The 12,408-nt window shown below is 44.6% G+C and overlaps 1 protein-coding gene across 2 annotated transcripts in view; it reads left to right on the forward strand.

Moving 5' to 3' along the window:
- Positions 1–11,579: 11,579 nt before the first annotated feature.
- Positions 11,580–12,408, forward strand: part of NFU1 (NFU1 iron-sulfur cluster scaffold) — a 28,919-nt gene continuing 28,090 nt past the window's right edge. The window contains exon 1 of one of the 2 annotated variants that reach the window (XM_060412024.1): positions 11,580–11,812. Coding sequence is in view for 1 of the 2 variants with exons in the window: in XM_042248078.2 (XP_042104012.1) it covers positions 11,594–11,655 (62 nt within the window). In the remaining variant the exon portion in view is untranslated. The remainder of the gene's footprint in view (positions 11,813–12,408) is intronic. The other variant, XM_042248078.2, reaches the window with a different exon arrangement.

Consider the following 12,408-nt stretch of genomic DNA (forward strand, 5'->3'; position numbering starts at 1 on the left):
GGACAGTTTCGATCCCTGGTCCAGGAGAATTCCACATGCCACGGAGCAACTAAACCTGTGGGTCACAGCTATTGAGTCTACGCTCTGGAGCTGGTGAGCCGCAACTTCTGAGCCCACGTGCCACAGCTGCTGAAGCCCATGCGCCTGGAGACCATGCTCTGCAACAGAAGTCACTGAAATGAGAAGCATGTGCACCGCAGCTAGAGAGTAGCCCCAGCTAGAGGCAACAAGAGAAAGCCCGTGCAGCAGTAAAGACCTAGGGTAACAGTAAATAAATAAATCTTTTAAAAACAAAAAGCATTAGCTGAAACCACTACAGAGGTTCAAAATGTCCTGGGCCTACATAGGGGCTATCAGAGTGAAAATTGTCATTAGCTGTGTGGATCGGGAGAGAAGTCTAGACTCCTGACAGAGGGAAGTCAGTGAGTGGTAGTGGGATTTGAATGCCTGGATATAGATGAGATCAATGAAGGAGAATGTAGAGTAAGGAGAAGAGCACTTCCAACATCCTTTGGGAATATCTACATTTAAAGCATAAATGGGAAAAAAAAAGTTCCATGAGAGAAACCAGGCCACAAATATAGGCAGAAAAACAGAAGGTGACACCAAGGTTATAGGAGGAAAAAGTTTCAAGGATAAGCAGAGGTGTTAAATGCCAGAGAGACGTAATGACAAAAATGCTTGTTGGATTTGTCCAGTAGGTTATTGATCCTAGCAACAGCAATTCTTGTAAAGTGGTGGGGACTGATTGCAGTGGGTTAAGGAGTAAGCACGGTGTAAAGAACAAAATATACATTTTAAAGAACGGGGGTTTTCATTTTATACAAGGACCTTCAATGATCCACAATTGAAGGACACAGTGCAGCTGTATTAATCCTTCCCCCATAAAACATACCTGATCCCCAGCCTTTTTTTATGTTATAATTTTTTCTTAAAAGACTTATCTCTCTTAATAGCTTTCTCCATACCTTGTTATATCTAACTTACATTCCAATATCATTGATAAGGATGTGTTTTTTTTCCCCTCCAGTTCTCATATTAGTAATATCATCAAACAAATACTAGATGACATTTTTAGGGTAGAAAAGGAGAATTACACTATAGTTCCAGTGAATTTAAAAAAAAAAGTCACTGTGGTAGGCTAAATAATACCTTCCCACTCCCCCAAAATGTCCATGTTCTAATCCCCAGAAACTGTGAATGATAACCTTACATGGCAAAAGGGATTAAGCATATGGAATAAAGTTAAGGATCTCGAAATGGGGAGATTATCCTGGATGATGCAGGTGGGCCCAGCATAATCAGAGGATTCTTTAATAGAGATGAAGGAGAAGTTAGAGGTGATGTGATGACAGAAACAAGGATTAAAGTGATACTTTGAAAATAGAGGAAGCCAAAGAATAGAGGTAGCCTCTAGATGGTAAAAAAAAAAAAAAAAAAAAGAAGAAGAAGAAAAGATGGAAATAGATTCTCCTCTCAGAGCCTCTAGAAGGAACCAGCCCTCCTGACAACTTGACTTTTTGTTGTTGTTCAGTCGCTCAGTCGTGTCCAACTCTTTGTGACCCCATGTACTGCAGCCAGGCTTCCCTGTCCTTCACCATCTCCCAGAGATTGCTCAGACTTATATCCATTAAGTTGGTGATGCCATCCAACCCTCTCATCTTCTGTCGTCTTTCTCCTCCTGCCTTCAATCTTTCCCAGCATCAGGGCCTTTTCTAATGAGCTGGCTCTTCGCATCAGGTGGCCCAAGTATTGACTTTGGCCCAATGAAAACAACTGTAAACATCTGACTCCCCAGACTGTAAGAGAAAAGTTTGCTGTCTTAAGCCACTAAAGTGTGTAATAATTTGTAACAGCAGAAATGGGAAACCAATCCAGACACTAAAATTATTCTCCAAAATTCTAAGAGAAGTTAACAATAGTTCCTATAATAGTGACAAAAGACAATGGACACCTGGTGCTGAGGGATGGTGGTGAAGAACATGGGTTAAGACTGCTTAGGCTGGGACTTCCCTGATGGTCCAGGGGCTAAGACCCCACCTTCCAATGCAGGGAGCACAGGTTCCACCCCTGTTCAGGGTGTGGAACTAAGATCCCACATGCTGTGAGGTCTGGCAAAAAAAAAAAAAAAAAGACTGGTTAGGCTTGCATCTGGTTCTATCACTTCATGGCAAGTAGAAGGGAAAAAAGTGGAAGAAGTGACAGTTTTATTTGGGGGGCTCCAAAATCACTGTGGACAGTGACTGCAGCCATGAAATTAAAAGACACTTGCTCCTTGGAAGGAAAATTATGACAAACATAGGCACCATATTAAAAAGCAGAGACATCATTTTGCCAACAAAGGTCCATATTGTCAAAGCTATGGGTTTTCCAGTAGTCATGAGAGTTGGACCATATAGAAGGCTGAATGACAAAGAATAGATGGTTTTGAATTGTGTTGCAGAGAAGACTCTTGAGAGTCCCCTTGGACTGCAAGGAAATCAAACCAATTCCAAGGAAATCAACCTTGAATATTCATTGGAAGGACTGAAGCTGAAGCTTCAATACTTTGGCCACTTGATGCAGAGCCGACTCATTGGAAAAGATACTGATTGATGCTGGGAAAGATTGAAGGCAAAAGGAAAGGGGGTGGCAGAGGAAGCGATGGTTAGAGACCATCACCAAGTCAATCGACATGAATTTGAGCAAACTCCAGGAAAGAAAACACCAAAGCAAACATTCTCAGAAAACATAGCTCCCAAAAGGAGACAGTGGAGGACAGAGGAGTCTGGAGTGCTGCAGTCCATGGGATTGCAAAAAATTGGATATGACTTTGCAACTGAACAACTCTGTCCATCACTTTCTAGTTGTATGATCTTGAAACATTACTGAGCTTCTAAGGGGCTCAGTCTCTTCATCTGTAAAATGGTGACATTAAATGTCCATGATCTAGATCATTACGAGGTGTGCTTAGAAAGGTGGCCCACTGTAAGTGCTCAATCAATGTCAGAGATTTCTATCTGATTCACCAGCTGTAATGGCACCACCATGTGGTAATATCACAATTCCTTCAGCCTACCAGCTTTGAGATTGTGTTTTACCTACCAATTTTTAATATTGACATTTATTTCAGAGTTTGTACACAAAGCATAGTCGATTAACAATATTATGTGTTTCAGGTATATGGCAAAGTGATTCAGTTATACATACACATATATATATTCTTTGTTAAATTTATTTCCCATTTAGGTTATTACAGGGAAAAGATTTTTATTCACGTACTTACATGGGCATTAACAGAAAAATACAACTCAAGGAAGTGGTTAGAATTTGGAGCTTATACACTGTCTTAATAAGGTGTTGTTGCAAAATAATCAATAAACAATCTAAATATGAATAGAAGAGAGTTTTATTCAAGCCAAACTAAAGATTATAGCTTGAGAAACCATCTCTGAGTAGCTCGGAAAATACTTTCCAAAGAGATAGAGGAGGAGCCAGTATATATATAATTTTTGACTAGAAAATATATACATCTTCACTGATCAAGCATAGATGTTGATACAACATTACGGCTAGTCACAAAGGACAGATACCTCAAATTAACGATTTTAGTGACTTTCTATATATGGGAAGATGCAAGAATCTAGGGTCATTTACATTGTTCCTGAGGTACGCATCTCAACGCTCTAGAGGCCAGCTTATTCAAAACACGGAAGGCCTCACCCTGTTTTGGTCCCCACCCCCCTCAATTCCCTTCAGGGCTCCCACTGTGAGTCATAGCAGCGGGTTGTGACTTAGTCCTTTATATAATAGATGGTGGGCAACATTCTTTGAATGGTTAAAGTATGTGTACAATGTATGGTTGACAAGTGATAAGACAGACTTTTAGTTAGCATAAAGTTTAAGCCAAATTATGTATAAGCCAGAATAACTTCCCCATACTTCAGTATGTGAACATTTCTTCCATCAAAGGGAAGGGCAAGGAGAAGGAGAAGGGGAGGAGACCTATGGGAATACAAACGATTTTTTAGGAAAACACAAATAGGTTTTTCAGAGAATAGAGATAAGATAGTTTTGTGAGAATGTCTGCTTTGGTGTGCTCTTATTCCTCAGCCAAATTCCCCTGTGAGGGGAGTCCATCTTTCCTGGTTGCTGGACTACTGGGGAGAGGGTTTATAACAGCTGAATTCTTTTGTGAGGCTCTGTTTTTAGGTAGATAGTTCAGTTCAGTCACTCGGTTGTGTCCGACTCTTTGCAACCCCATGAATCGCAGCACACCAGGCCTCCCTGTCCATCACCAACTCCTGGAGTTCAGTCAGACTCACGTCCGCCGAGTCAGTGATGCCATCCACCCATCTCATCCTCTGTCTTCCCCTTTACCTCCTGCCCCCAATCCCTCCCAGCATCAGAGTCTTTTCCAATGAGTCAAAAGTTCCTGAAGTAGTATATTCTGGATGCCTTCAACAGAAAGAGATAAGTATGTGAGATTGGGCAAGGCTCTAATAGTTTAGAAAGTCCATTTCCACCTCCACCTTTTCTCTGCAAAGTAAAATCTGCCATGAATGAGGAGGAAATGGATATCTTTAGAGTAGTTAGTAAAGAGAATGGTTTATATATATAAAACTAGTATTTTGAATAGAATGAGTTCACTAAGATAACTGTGTTTGAATTCAACTGTGTCAGACTTTTTGTGACCCCATGAACTGTAGTTCGCCAGGCTCCTCTGTCCATGGGATCTCCCAGGCAAGAATACTGAAGTGGGTTGCCATTCCCTTCTCCGGGATATCTTTCCAACCCAGGGATTGAACCCCTGTCTTCTGCACTGCAGTTGGATTCTTTACTGCCTGAGCCATCAGGGAGTCTTGCCTGGAGAATCCCATGGACAGAGGAGCCTGGTGGGCTACAATCCATCGGGTTGCAAAGAGATGGACACGACTGAGCAACTAAAACACACACCTGAATTGAAGTTCGTCAATTAATCACACACAAAAAAGGGAAAGAGTACCTGGAATGAGGTCCCCTAAAGTGCTTAAGAGGCAGGCAGATGAAACCCTGCAAAGGAGAAGAAGGAGTAATCATAAAAGTAATAGGCATAATTGGCAGTAGTAGTGCCAGGGAAACTAAGGAATGAGATTATTAAAGGAAGGAGAGACCCTCAGCATTTGATGTTCTGGAGGGCAAGAAAGGCAAAAATGAAGAAAAGTCCTGCAAACTCTGCAACATGGATGATGGGGGTGGTCTTGACTAGAGCAGGTCCCCTCCCTGCACCAGTGGGACACAGAAGGCTGCTTTTGGTGGTTTTGATCTCAGGGTGCCTTGGCCTCCAGCAGCTTGAAGCAGGATTTCAGTTTCCAGCAAGAGGTTGAAGTCAGGCCGTGTCAGTGACAGCGCTAAATCCCAGATACTAGACCACCAGGAACAGTGGCCAGGGACAGGTGCCTGGCCTGTCGCTGTGTGGCTATGAAATTCCACATGGAGATGGAAAGTAGTAAATGAAGTGTTTATTAGGAGGAAAAAAAGAGTACGTGTGTGTAGACACATGGGTAGGCTCAGAGAGAGAGAGAGAGTCACACCCTCCTGGTAGTTTGAATCACTCGTACGGGGCACTTCTTCCAGGTTTCCTTCGGCCAGTTTGAGGAGTGGGAGGTGAGAAACTAGAGACTACATCTGTAGGCAGCTCTTACATCACTCGACTTTGCAAGAGGGAAAAGTCGTTTGAAGGCGGTTTGGGGCAAGGCAGGATTTTTCTTGTAGGAAGGAGTAGATAAGAGATGAAAAAGTTGAAGATGAGAGAAAAGATGGTTCCTAACTGGGGTATATGGAGAAGGCGATGGCACCCCACTCCAGTACTCTTGCCGGGAAAATCCCATGGACAGAGGAGCCTGGTGGGCTGCAGTCCATGGGGTCGCTAAGAGTCAGACATGACTGGGCGACTTCACTTTCACTTTTCACTTTCATGCATTAGAGAAGGAAATGGCAACCCACTCCAGTGTTCTTGCCTGGAGAATCCCAGGGACAGAGGAGCCTGGTAGGAGGCCATCTGTGGGGTCGCACAGAGTCGGACACGACTGAAGCGACTTAGCAGCAGCAGCTGGGGTATGTTCTTGGGCAGAGGAGCCACACTGCACACTTGATTCAAGGTCTAGAAGACAGTAAAGGGTCAAGCTGTGGGTGACACTGAAGTCTAAAATGAATCAGAAAAAAATGAAGCCAATATACAGCCTTGAGTATGTAAACTGCACTCAGTTTGTTCAGCCCTAGACCAGCTGTAGTCTGAAGCCCCGCCCACTCCCTTCAATGCCTCCCCTTGGATGCAGTCTCAACCTGTTGTGTCCATTCCAAAAACCAAGGGCAAAAGTGAAAGTATTAGTCACTCAGTGAGTCTCCTACTCTTTGCCATACTCTGTGTATATTCTAGAGCAGTGCCTCTCAATGGTAGCTTGCATCAGAATCACCTGGAGGGTTTGTTAAAACCAATTACTGGATCCCACCTCCCGAGACTGCGGTTCAGTAGTTCTAATGTGCAGTCTGATAATTCGCATTTCCCACTTTTTCCCATTAGGTTTCTGCCCCTAGTCCACACTTCAAAAACTGCTGTCTTAGAAGAAACTGTATACCCTAGTAAGATTCTGGAAAATAGATAATGAACTTTGTACTGTGCTCTGGAAACTAGTCAATACTCATGTTTCTATAGCAGAAGGCAGCTCTGCACTAAGGTGAGTCTCTGTGCGTGTGCTGAATCCACAAGGCCAGCCTTATCCAGAGCCATACAGACCGCACAGAAGGAAGCAGGCAGCTAGCTGGCTGAAGGAAGGCGAGAATCTTCTCAGGGGATGCCACAGGGTGACTTTTGAGCTGGGGCTGGATGGCGAGAAGGATTCTGCTGCATGCAACGGGCAGGGTTAGGGATGGGGAACAGCATTCCGCTCTGCAGAATCAGGCAGTGCAAAAGCGGTGCCCACCAAGTGGGAAAAGCAATGTACGGTTCCGCGCATGCATGTGGAGTCCCTCGTGCTTACCTGACACCTGTTCAGGCATCACAAGAATTTCTACCCACCCTCCAGCCCACCCCCTCACTCCCCCCCACCATTGCCCAACCTTATGAAAGTAATGGTTTCAAATTCACTCAAAAAAACAAAGACCATGACATCTGGTCCCATCACTTCATGGCAAATAGATGGGGAAACAATGGAAACAGTGACAGACTTTATTCTGGGGGGCACCAAAATCACTGCAGATGGTGATGAGTGCAGTCATGAAACCAAAACATGCTTGCTCCTTGGAAGAAAAGCTATGACCAACCTCAGTTCAGTTCAATTGAGTTGCTCAGTCATGTCCGACTCTTTGTGACTCCATGGACTGCAGCATGCCAGGCCTCCCTGTCCATCACCAACTCCCGGAGTTCACTCAAACTCATGTCCATTGAGTCAATGATGCCATCCAACCATCTCATCCTCTGTCATCTTGCTGTCAGTCTTTCCCAGCTTCAGGGTCTTTTCCAGTGAGTCAGTTATTTGCATCAGGTGGCCAAAGTTTTGGAGTTTCAGCTTCAGCATCAGTTCTTCCAATGAATATTCAAGACTGATTTCCTTTAGGATGGGCTGGTGGGATCTCCTTGCAGTCCAAGGGACTCTCAAGAGCCTTCCCCAACACCACAGTTCAAAAGCATCAATTCTTCGGTGCTCACCTTTCTTCATAGCCCAGCTCTCACATTCATACATGACTACTGGGAAAACCATAGCTTTGACTAGACAGACCTTTGTAGGCAAATTAATGTCTCTGCTTTTTAATATGCTGTCTAGATTGGTCATAACTTTTCTTCCAAGTAGCAAGCGTCTTCTAATTTCACGGCTGTGTCACCATCTGCTGTGACTTTGGAGCCCCCAAAAATAAAGTCTGACACTGTTTCCACTGTTTCCCATCTATTTCCCATGAAGTGATGGGACCAGATGCCATGATCTTCATTTTCTGAATGTTAAGCTTTAAGCCAACTTTTTCATTCTCCACTTTCACTTTCCTCAAGAGGCTTTTTAGTTCCTCTTCACTTTCTGCCATAAGGGTGGTATCATCTGCATATCTGAGGTTATTGATATTTCTCCCTGCAATCTTGATTCCAGCTTGTGCTTCATCCAGCCCAGCGTTTCTCATGATAACCTGGACAGAGGATGAGATGGTCGGATGGCATCATTGACTCCATGGACATGAGTTTGAGCAAACTCCCAGAGTTGGTGATGGACAGGGAAGCCTGGCATGCTGCAGTCCATGGAGTTGCAAATAGTCAGACATGATTGAGCGGCTGAACTGAACTGAACTGAAGTGGTTTCAAATAGCCAGACTCAATGTGGTCCACTGGAGAAGGAATGGCAAACCACTTCAGTATTCTTGCCTTGAGAACCCCATGAACAGTATGAAAAGGCAAAATGATAGGATACTGAAAGAGGAACTCCCCAGGTCAGTAGGTGCCCAATATGCTACTGGAGATCAGTGGAGAAATAACTCTAGAAAGAATGAAGGGATGGAGCCAAAGCAAAAACAATACCCAGCAGTGGATGTGACTGGTGATAGAAGCAAGGTCCAATGCTGTAAAGAGCAATATTGCATAGGAACCTGGAATGTCAGGTCCATGAATCAAGGCAAATTGGAAGTGGTCAAACAGGAGATGGCAAGAGTGAACGTCAACATTCTAGGAATCAGCGAACTAAAATGGACTGGAATGGGTGAATTTAACTCAGATGACCATTATCTACTACTGTGGGCAGGAATCCCTCAGAAGAAATGGAGTAGCCATCACGGTCAACAAAAGAGTCCAAAATGCAGTACTTGGATGCAATCTCAAAAACAACAGAATGATCTCTGTTTGTCTCCAAGGCAAACCATTCGATATCATGGTAATCCAAGTCTATGCCCCAACCAGTAACACTGAAGAAGCTGAATTTGAACGGTTCTATGAAGACATACAAGACGTTTTAGAACTAACACCCAGAAAAGATGTCCTTTTCATTATAGGGGACTGGAATGCAAAAGTAGGAAGTCAAGAAACACCTGGAGTCAAAGGCAAATTTGGCCTTGGAATGCAGAATGAAGCAGGGCAAAGACTAATAGAGTTTTGCCAAGAAAATGCACTGGTCATAGCAAACACCCTCTTCCAACAACACAAGAGAAGACTCTACACATGGACATCACCAGATGGTCAACACCGAAATCAGATTGGTTATATTCTTTGCAGCCAACGATGGAGAAGCTCTATACAGTCAACAAAAACAAGACCAGGAGCTGACTGTGGCTCAGATCATGAACTCCTTATTACCCAATTCAGACTCAAATTGAGAAAGTAGGGAAAACCGCTAGACCATTCAGATATGACCTAAATCAAATCCCTTATGATTATACAGTGGAAGTGAGAAATAGATTTAAGGGCCTAGATCTGATAGACAGAGTGCCTGATGAACTATGGAATGATGTTCGTGACATTGTATAGGAGACAGGGATCAAGATCATCCCCATGGAAAAGAAATGCAAAAAAGCAAAATGGCTGTCTGGGGAGGCCTTACAAATAGCTGTGAAAAGAAGAGAAGCAAAAAGCAAAGGAGAAAAGGAAAGATATAAGCATCTGAATGCAGAGTTCCAAAGAATAGCAAGAAGAGATAAGAAAGCCTTCTTCAGCAATCAATGCAAAGAAATAGAGGAAAAGAACAGAATGGGAAAGACTAGAGATCTCTTCAAGAAAATCAGAGATACCAAGGGAACATTTCATGCAAAGATGGGCTCAATAAAGGACAGAAATGGTATGGACCTAACAGAAGCAGAAGATATTAAGAAGAGCTGGCAAGAATACACAGAAGAACTGTACAAAAATGATCTTCACGACCAAGATAATCACAATGGTGTGATCACTCATCTAGAGCCAGACATCCTGGAATGTGAAGTCAAGTGGGCCTTAGGAAGCATCACTATGAACAAGCTAGTGGAGGTGATGGAATTCCAGTTGAGCTATTTCAAATCCTGAAAGATGATGCTGTGAAAGTGCTGCACTCAATATGCCAGCAAATTTGGAAAACTCAGCAGTGGCCACAGGACTGGAAAAGGTCAGTTTTCATTCCAATTCCAAAGAAAGGCAATGCCAAAGAATGCTCAAACTACCACACAATTGCACTCATCTCACATGCTAGTAAAGTAATGCTCAAAATTCTCTAAGCCAGGCTTCAGCAATACGTGAACTGTGAACTTCCTAATGTTCAAGCTGGATTTAGAAAATGCAGAGGAACCAGAGATCAAATTGCCAACATCCGCTGGATCATCGAAAAAGCAAGAGAGTTCCAGAAAAACATCTACTTCTGCTTTAGTGACTATGCTAAAGCCTTTGACAGTGTGGATCACAATAAACTGTGGACAATTCTGAAAGAGATGGGAATACAGACCACCTGACCTGCCTCTTGAGAAATCTGTATGCAGGTCAGGAAGCAGCAGTAAGAACTGGACATGGAACAACAGACTGGTTCCACATAGGAAAAGAAGTGTGTCAAGGCTGTATATTGTCACCCTGCTTATTTCACTTCTATTCAGAGTACATCATGAGAAACGCTGGACTGGAAGAAGCACAAGCTGGAATCAAGATTGCAGGGAGAAATATCAATAACCTCAGATATGCAGATGACACCACCCTTATGGCAGAAAGTGAAGAGGAACTAAAAAGCCTTTTGATGAAAGTGAAAGAGGAGAGTGAAAAAGTTGGCTTAAAGCTTAACATTCAGAAAATGAAGATCATGGCATCTGGTCCCATCACTTCATGGGAAATAGATGGGGAAACAGTGGAAACAGTGTCAGACCTTATTTTTTGGGGCTCCAAAATCACTGCAGATGGTGACTGCAGTCATGAAATTAAAAGATGCTTACTCCTTGGGAGAAAGTTATGATCAACCTAGATAGCATATTCAAAAACAGAGACATTACTTTGCGGACTAAGGTCCGTCTAGTCAAGGCTATGGTTTTTCCTGTGGTCATGTATGGATGTGAGAGTTGGACTGTGAAGAAGCGTAGCGCCGAAGAACTGATGCTTTTGAACTGTGATTGGAGAAGACTCTTGAGAGTCCCTTGGACTGCAAGGAGATCCAACCAGTCCATTCTGAAGGAGATCAGCCTAGGATTTCTTTGGAAGGACTGATGCTAAAGCTGAAACTCTAGTACTTTGGCCACCTCATGTGAAGAGTTGACTCATTGGAAAAGACTCTGATGCTGGGCGGGATTGAGGGCAGGAGGAAGAGGGGACGACAGAGGATGAGATGGCTGGATGGCATCACTGACTCGATGGACGTGAATCTGAGTGAACTCCGGGAGTTGGTGATGGACAGGGAGGGCTGGCGTGCTGCGATTCATGGGGTCGCAAAGAGTTGGACACGACTGAGCAACTGAACTGAACTGAACTGAAGCCCGCCGGGCCAGTCCGCAGCAGCGCCGCGAGCGGCCAGTAGGGTGCGCTATTCCCGGTGCCTTGCCGGATCTCAACTGATCTGCGCCTGCGCTCACGCCTGCGCCGGGGTTCGGCACCTCTTCGTAGGCAGGGGGAGGCGGGGGGTTGGGCGAACGTCCTGTCCTACGCCTGCGCACTCGGACTAAGATGGCGGCGGCGGCCCGCCTGGGCTGGGGAGTTGCTGCCGCTGCAGCGGGGCTGCGGAGGCGGTAGGTGGTGATCCCGGAACTGCATAGGGGTGCTGCTGGGCTTAGCCATCTGAGCGGTGGTCGTCCCGTCCGCCCTCTCTTAAACCGAGTGGGGAGAAATGCCCCTGACCTTGCTTTTAGGTTCACTCCCATCGCCGAGTTAGACTTGAATCTAGAGGTAGGCAGCTCTCGGTGAGGCAGCTCTGTGTTCCAGGTTCTGGCGGACCGTGCCATTCCTGGTCCCAGGCTCCGAGACCCGAGGCCTGAATCCCTGCAATGGGGAGACTCGCAGAGGCGGACTGTAGGGACCCCACCGAGGAGCTCTTTTTAAATCGTGGCTCCTCCAGCTCCTCTACCACGTGCATTTCCTCTGCCTTTTAAACACAAAATCAGAATGTCAGACAAAATGTCATCATTTTCTCAGTGAAGCCCGGAAAGGGAACGTGACCTATCTGAGGTCACACAGCATCCCAGTGATGGAACTCCTGTGCATCCAGAGCCCTAGATTTCCCCCGCCCACTCCTACTGACTAAACCCTCTTAGTTTCCTTGTCTTTCCTCTCTCTGTTTGCACTCTTTGACATCTGTCAAAATTGATTAGACGAAACGCACCGAGGGCTTAAGTAGCTGTTGTACCCTGATTTCTCGAATGGAACAAAAGGAGCAAAGGGCCTACCAAAGGTTGACCTCCTCAGTGTTGGGGATTTTAGTGCTAATGATACTCTTAAAGTTGAAATGCATTTCCTAAAAAATTAGGTTTGCAGAACGATTTTTT

Source organism: Ovis aries, chromosome 3, assembly GCF_016772045.2.
Source record: "Ovis aries strain OAR_USU_Benz2616 breed Rambouillet chromosome 3, ARS-UI_Ramb_v3.0, whole genome shotgun sequence".
NCBI classification, from domain to species: Eukaryota; Metazoa; Chordata; class Mammalia; order Artiodactyla; family Bovidae; genus Ovis; species Ovis aries.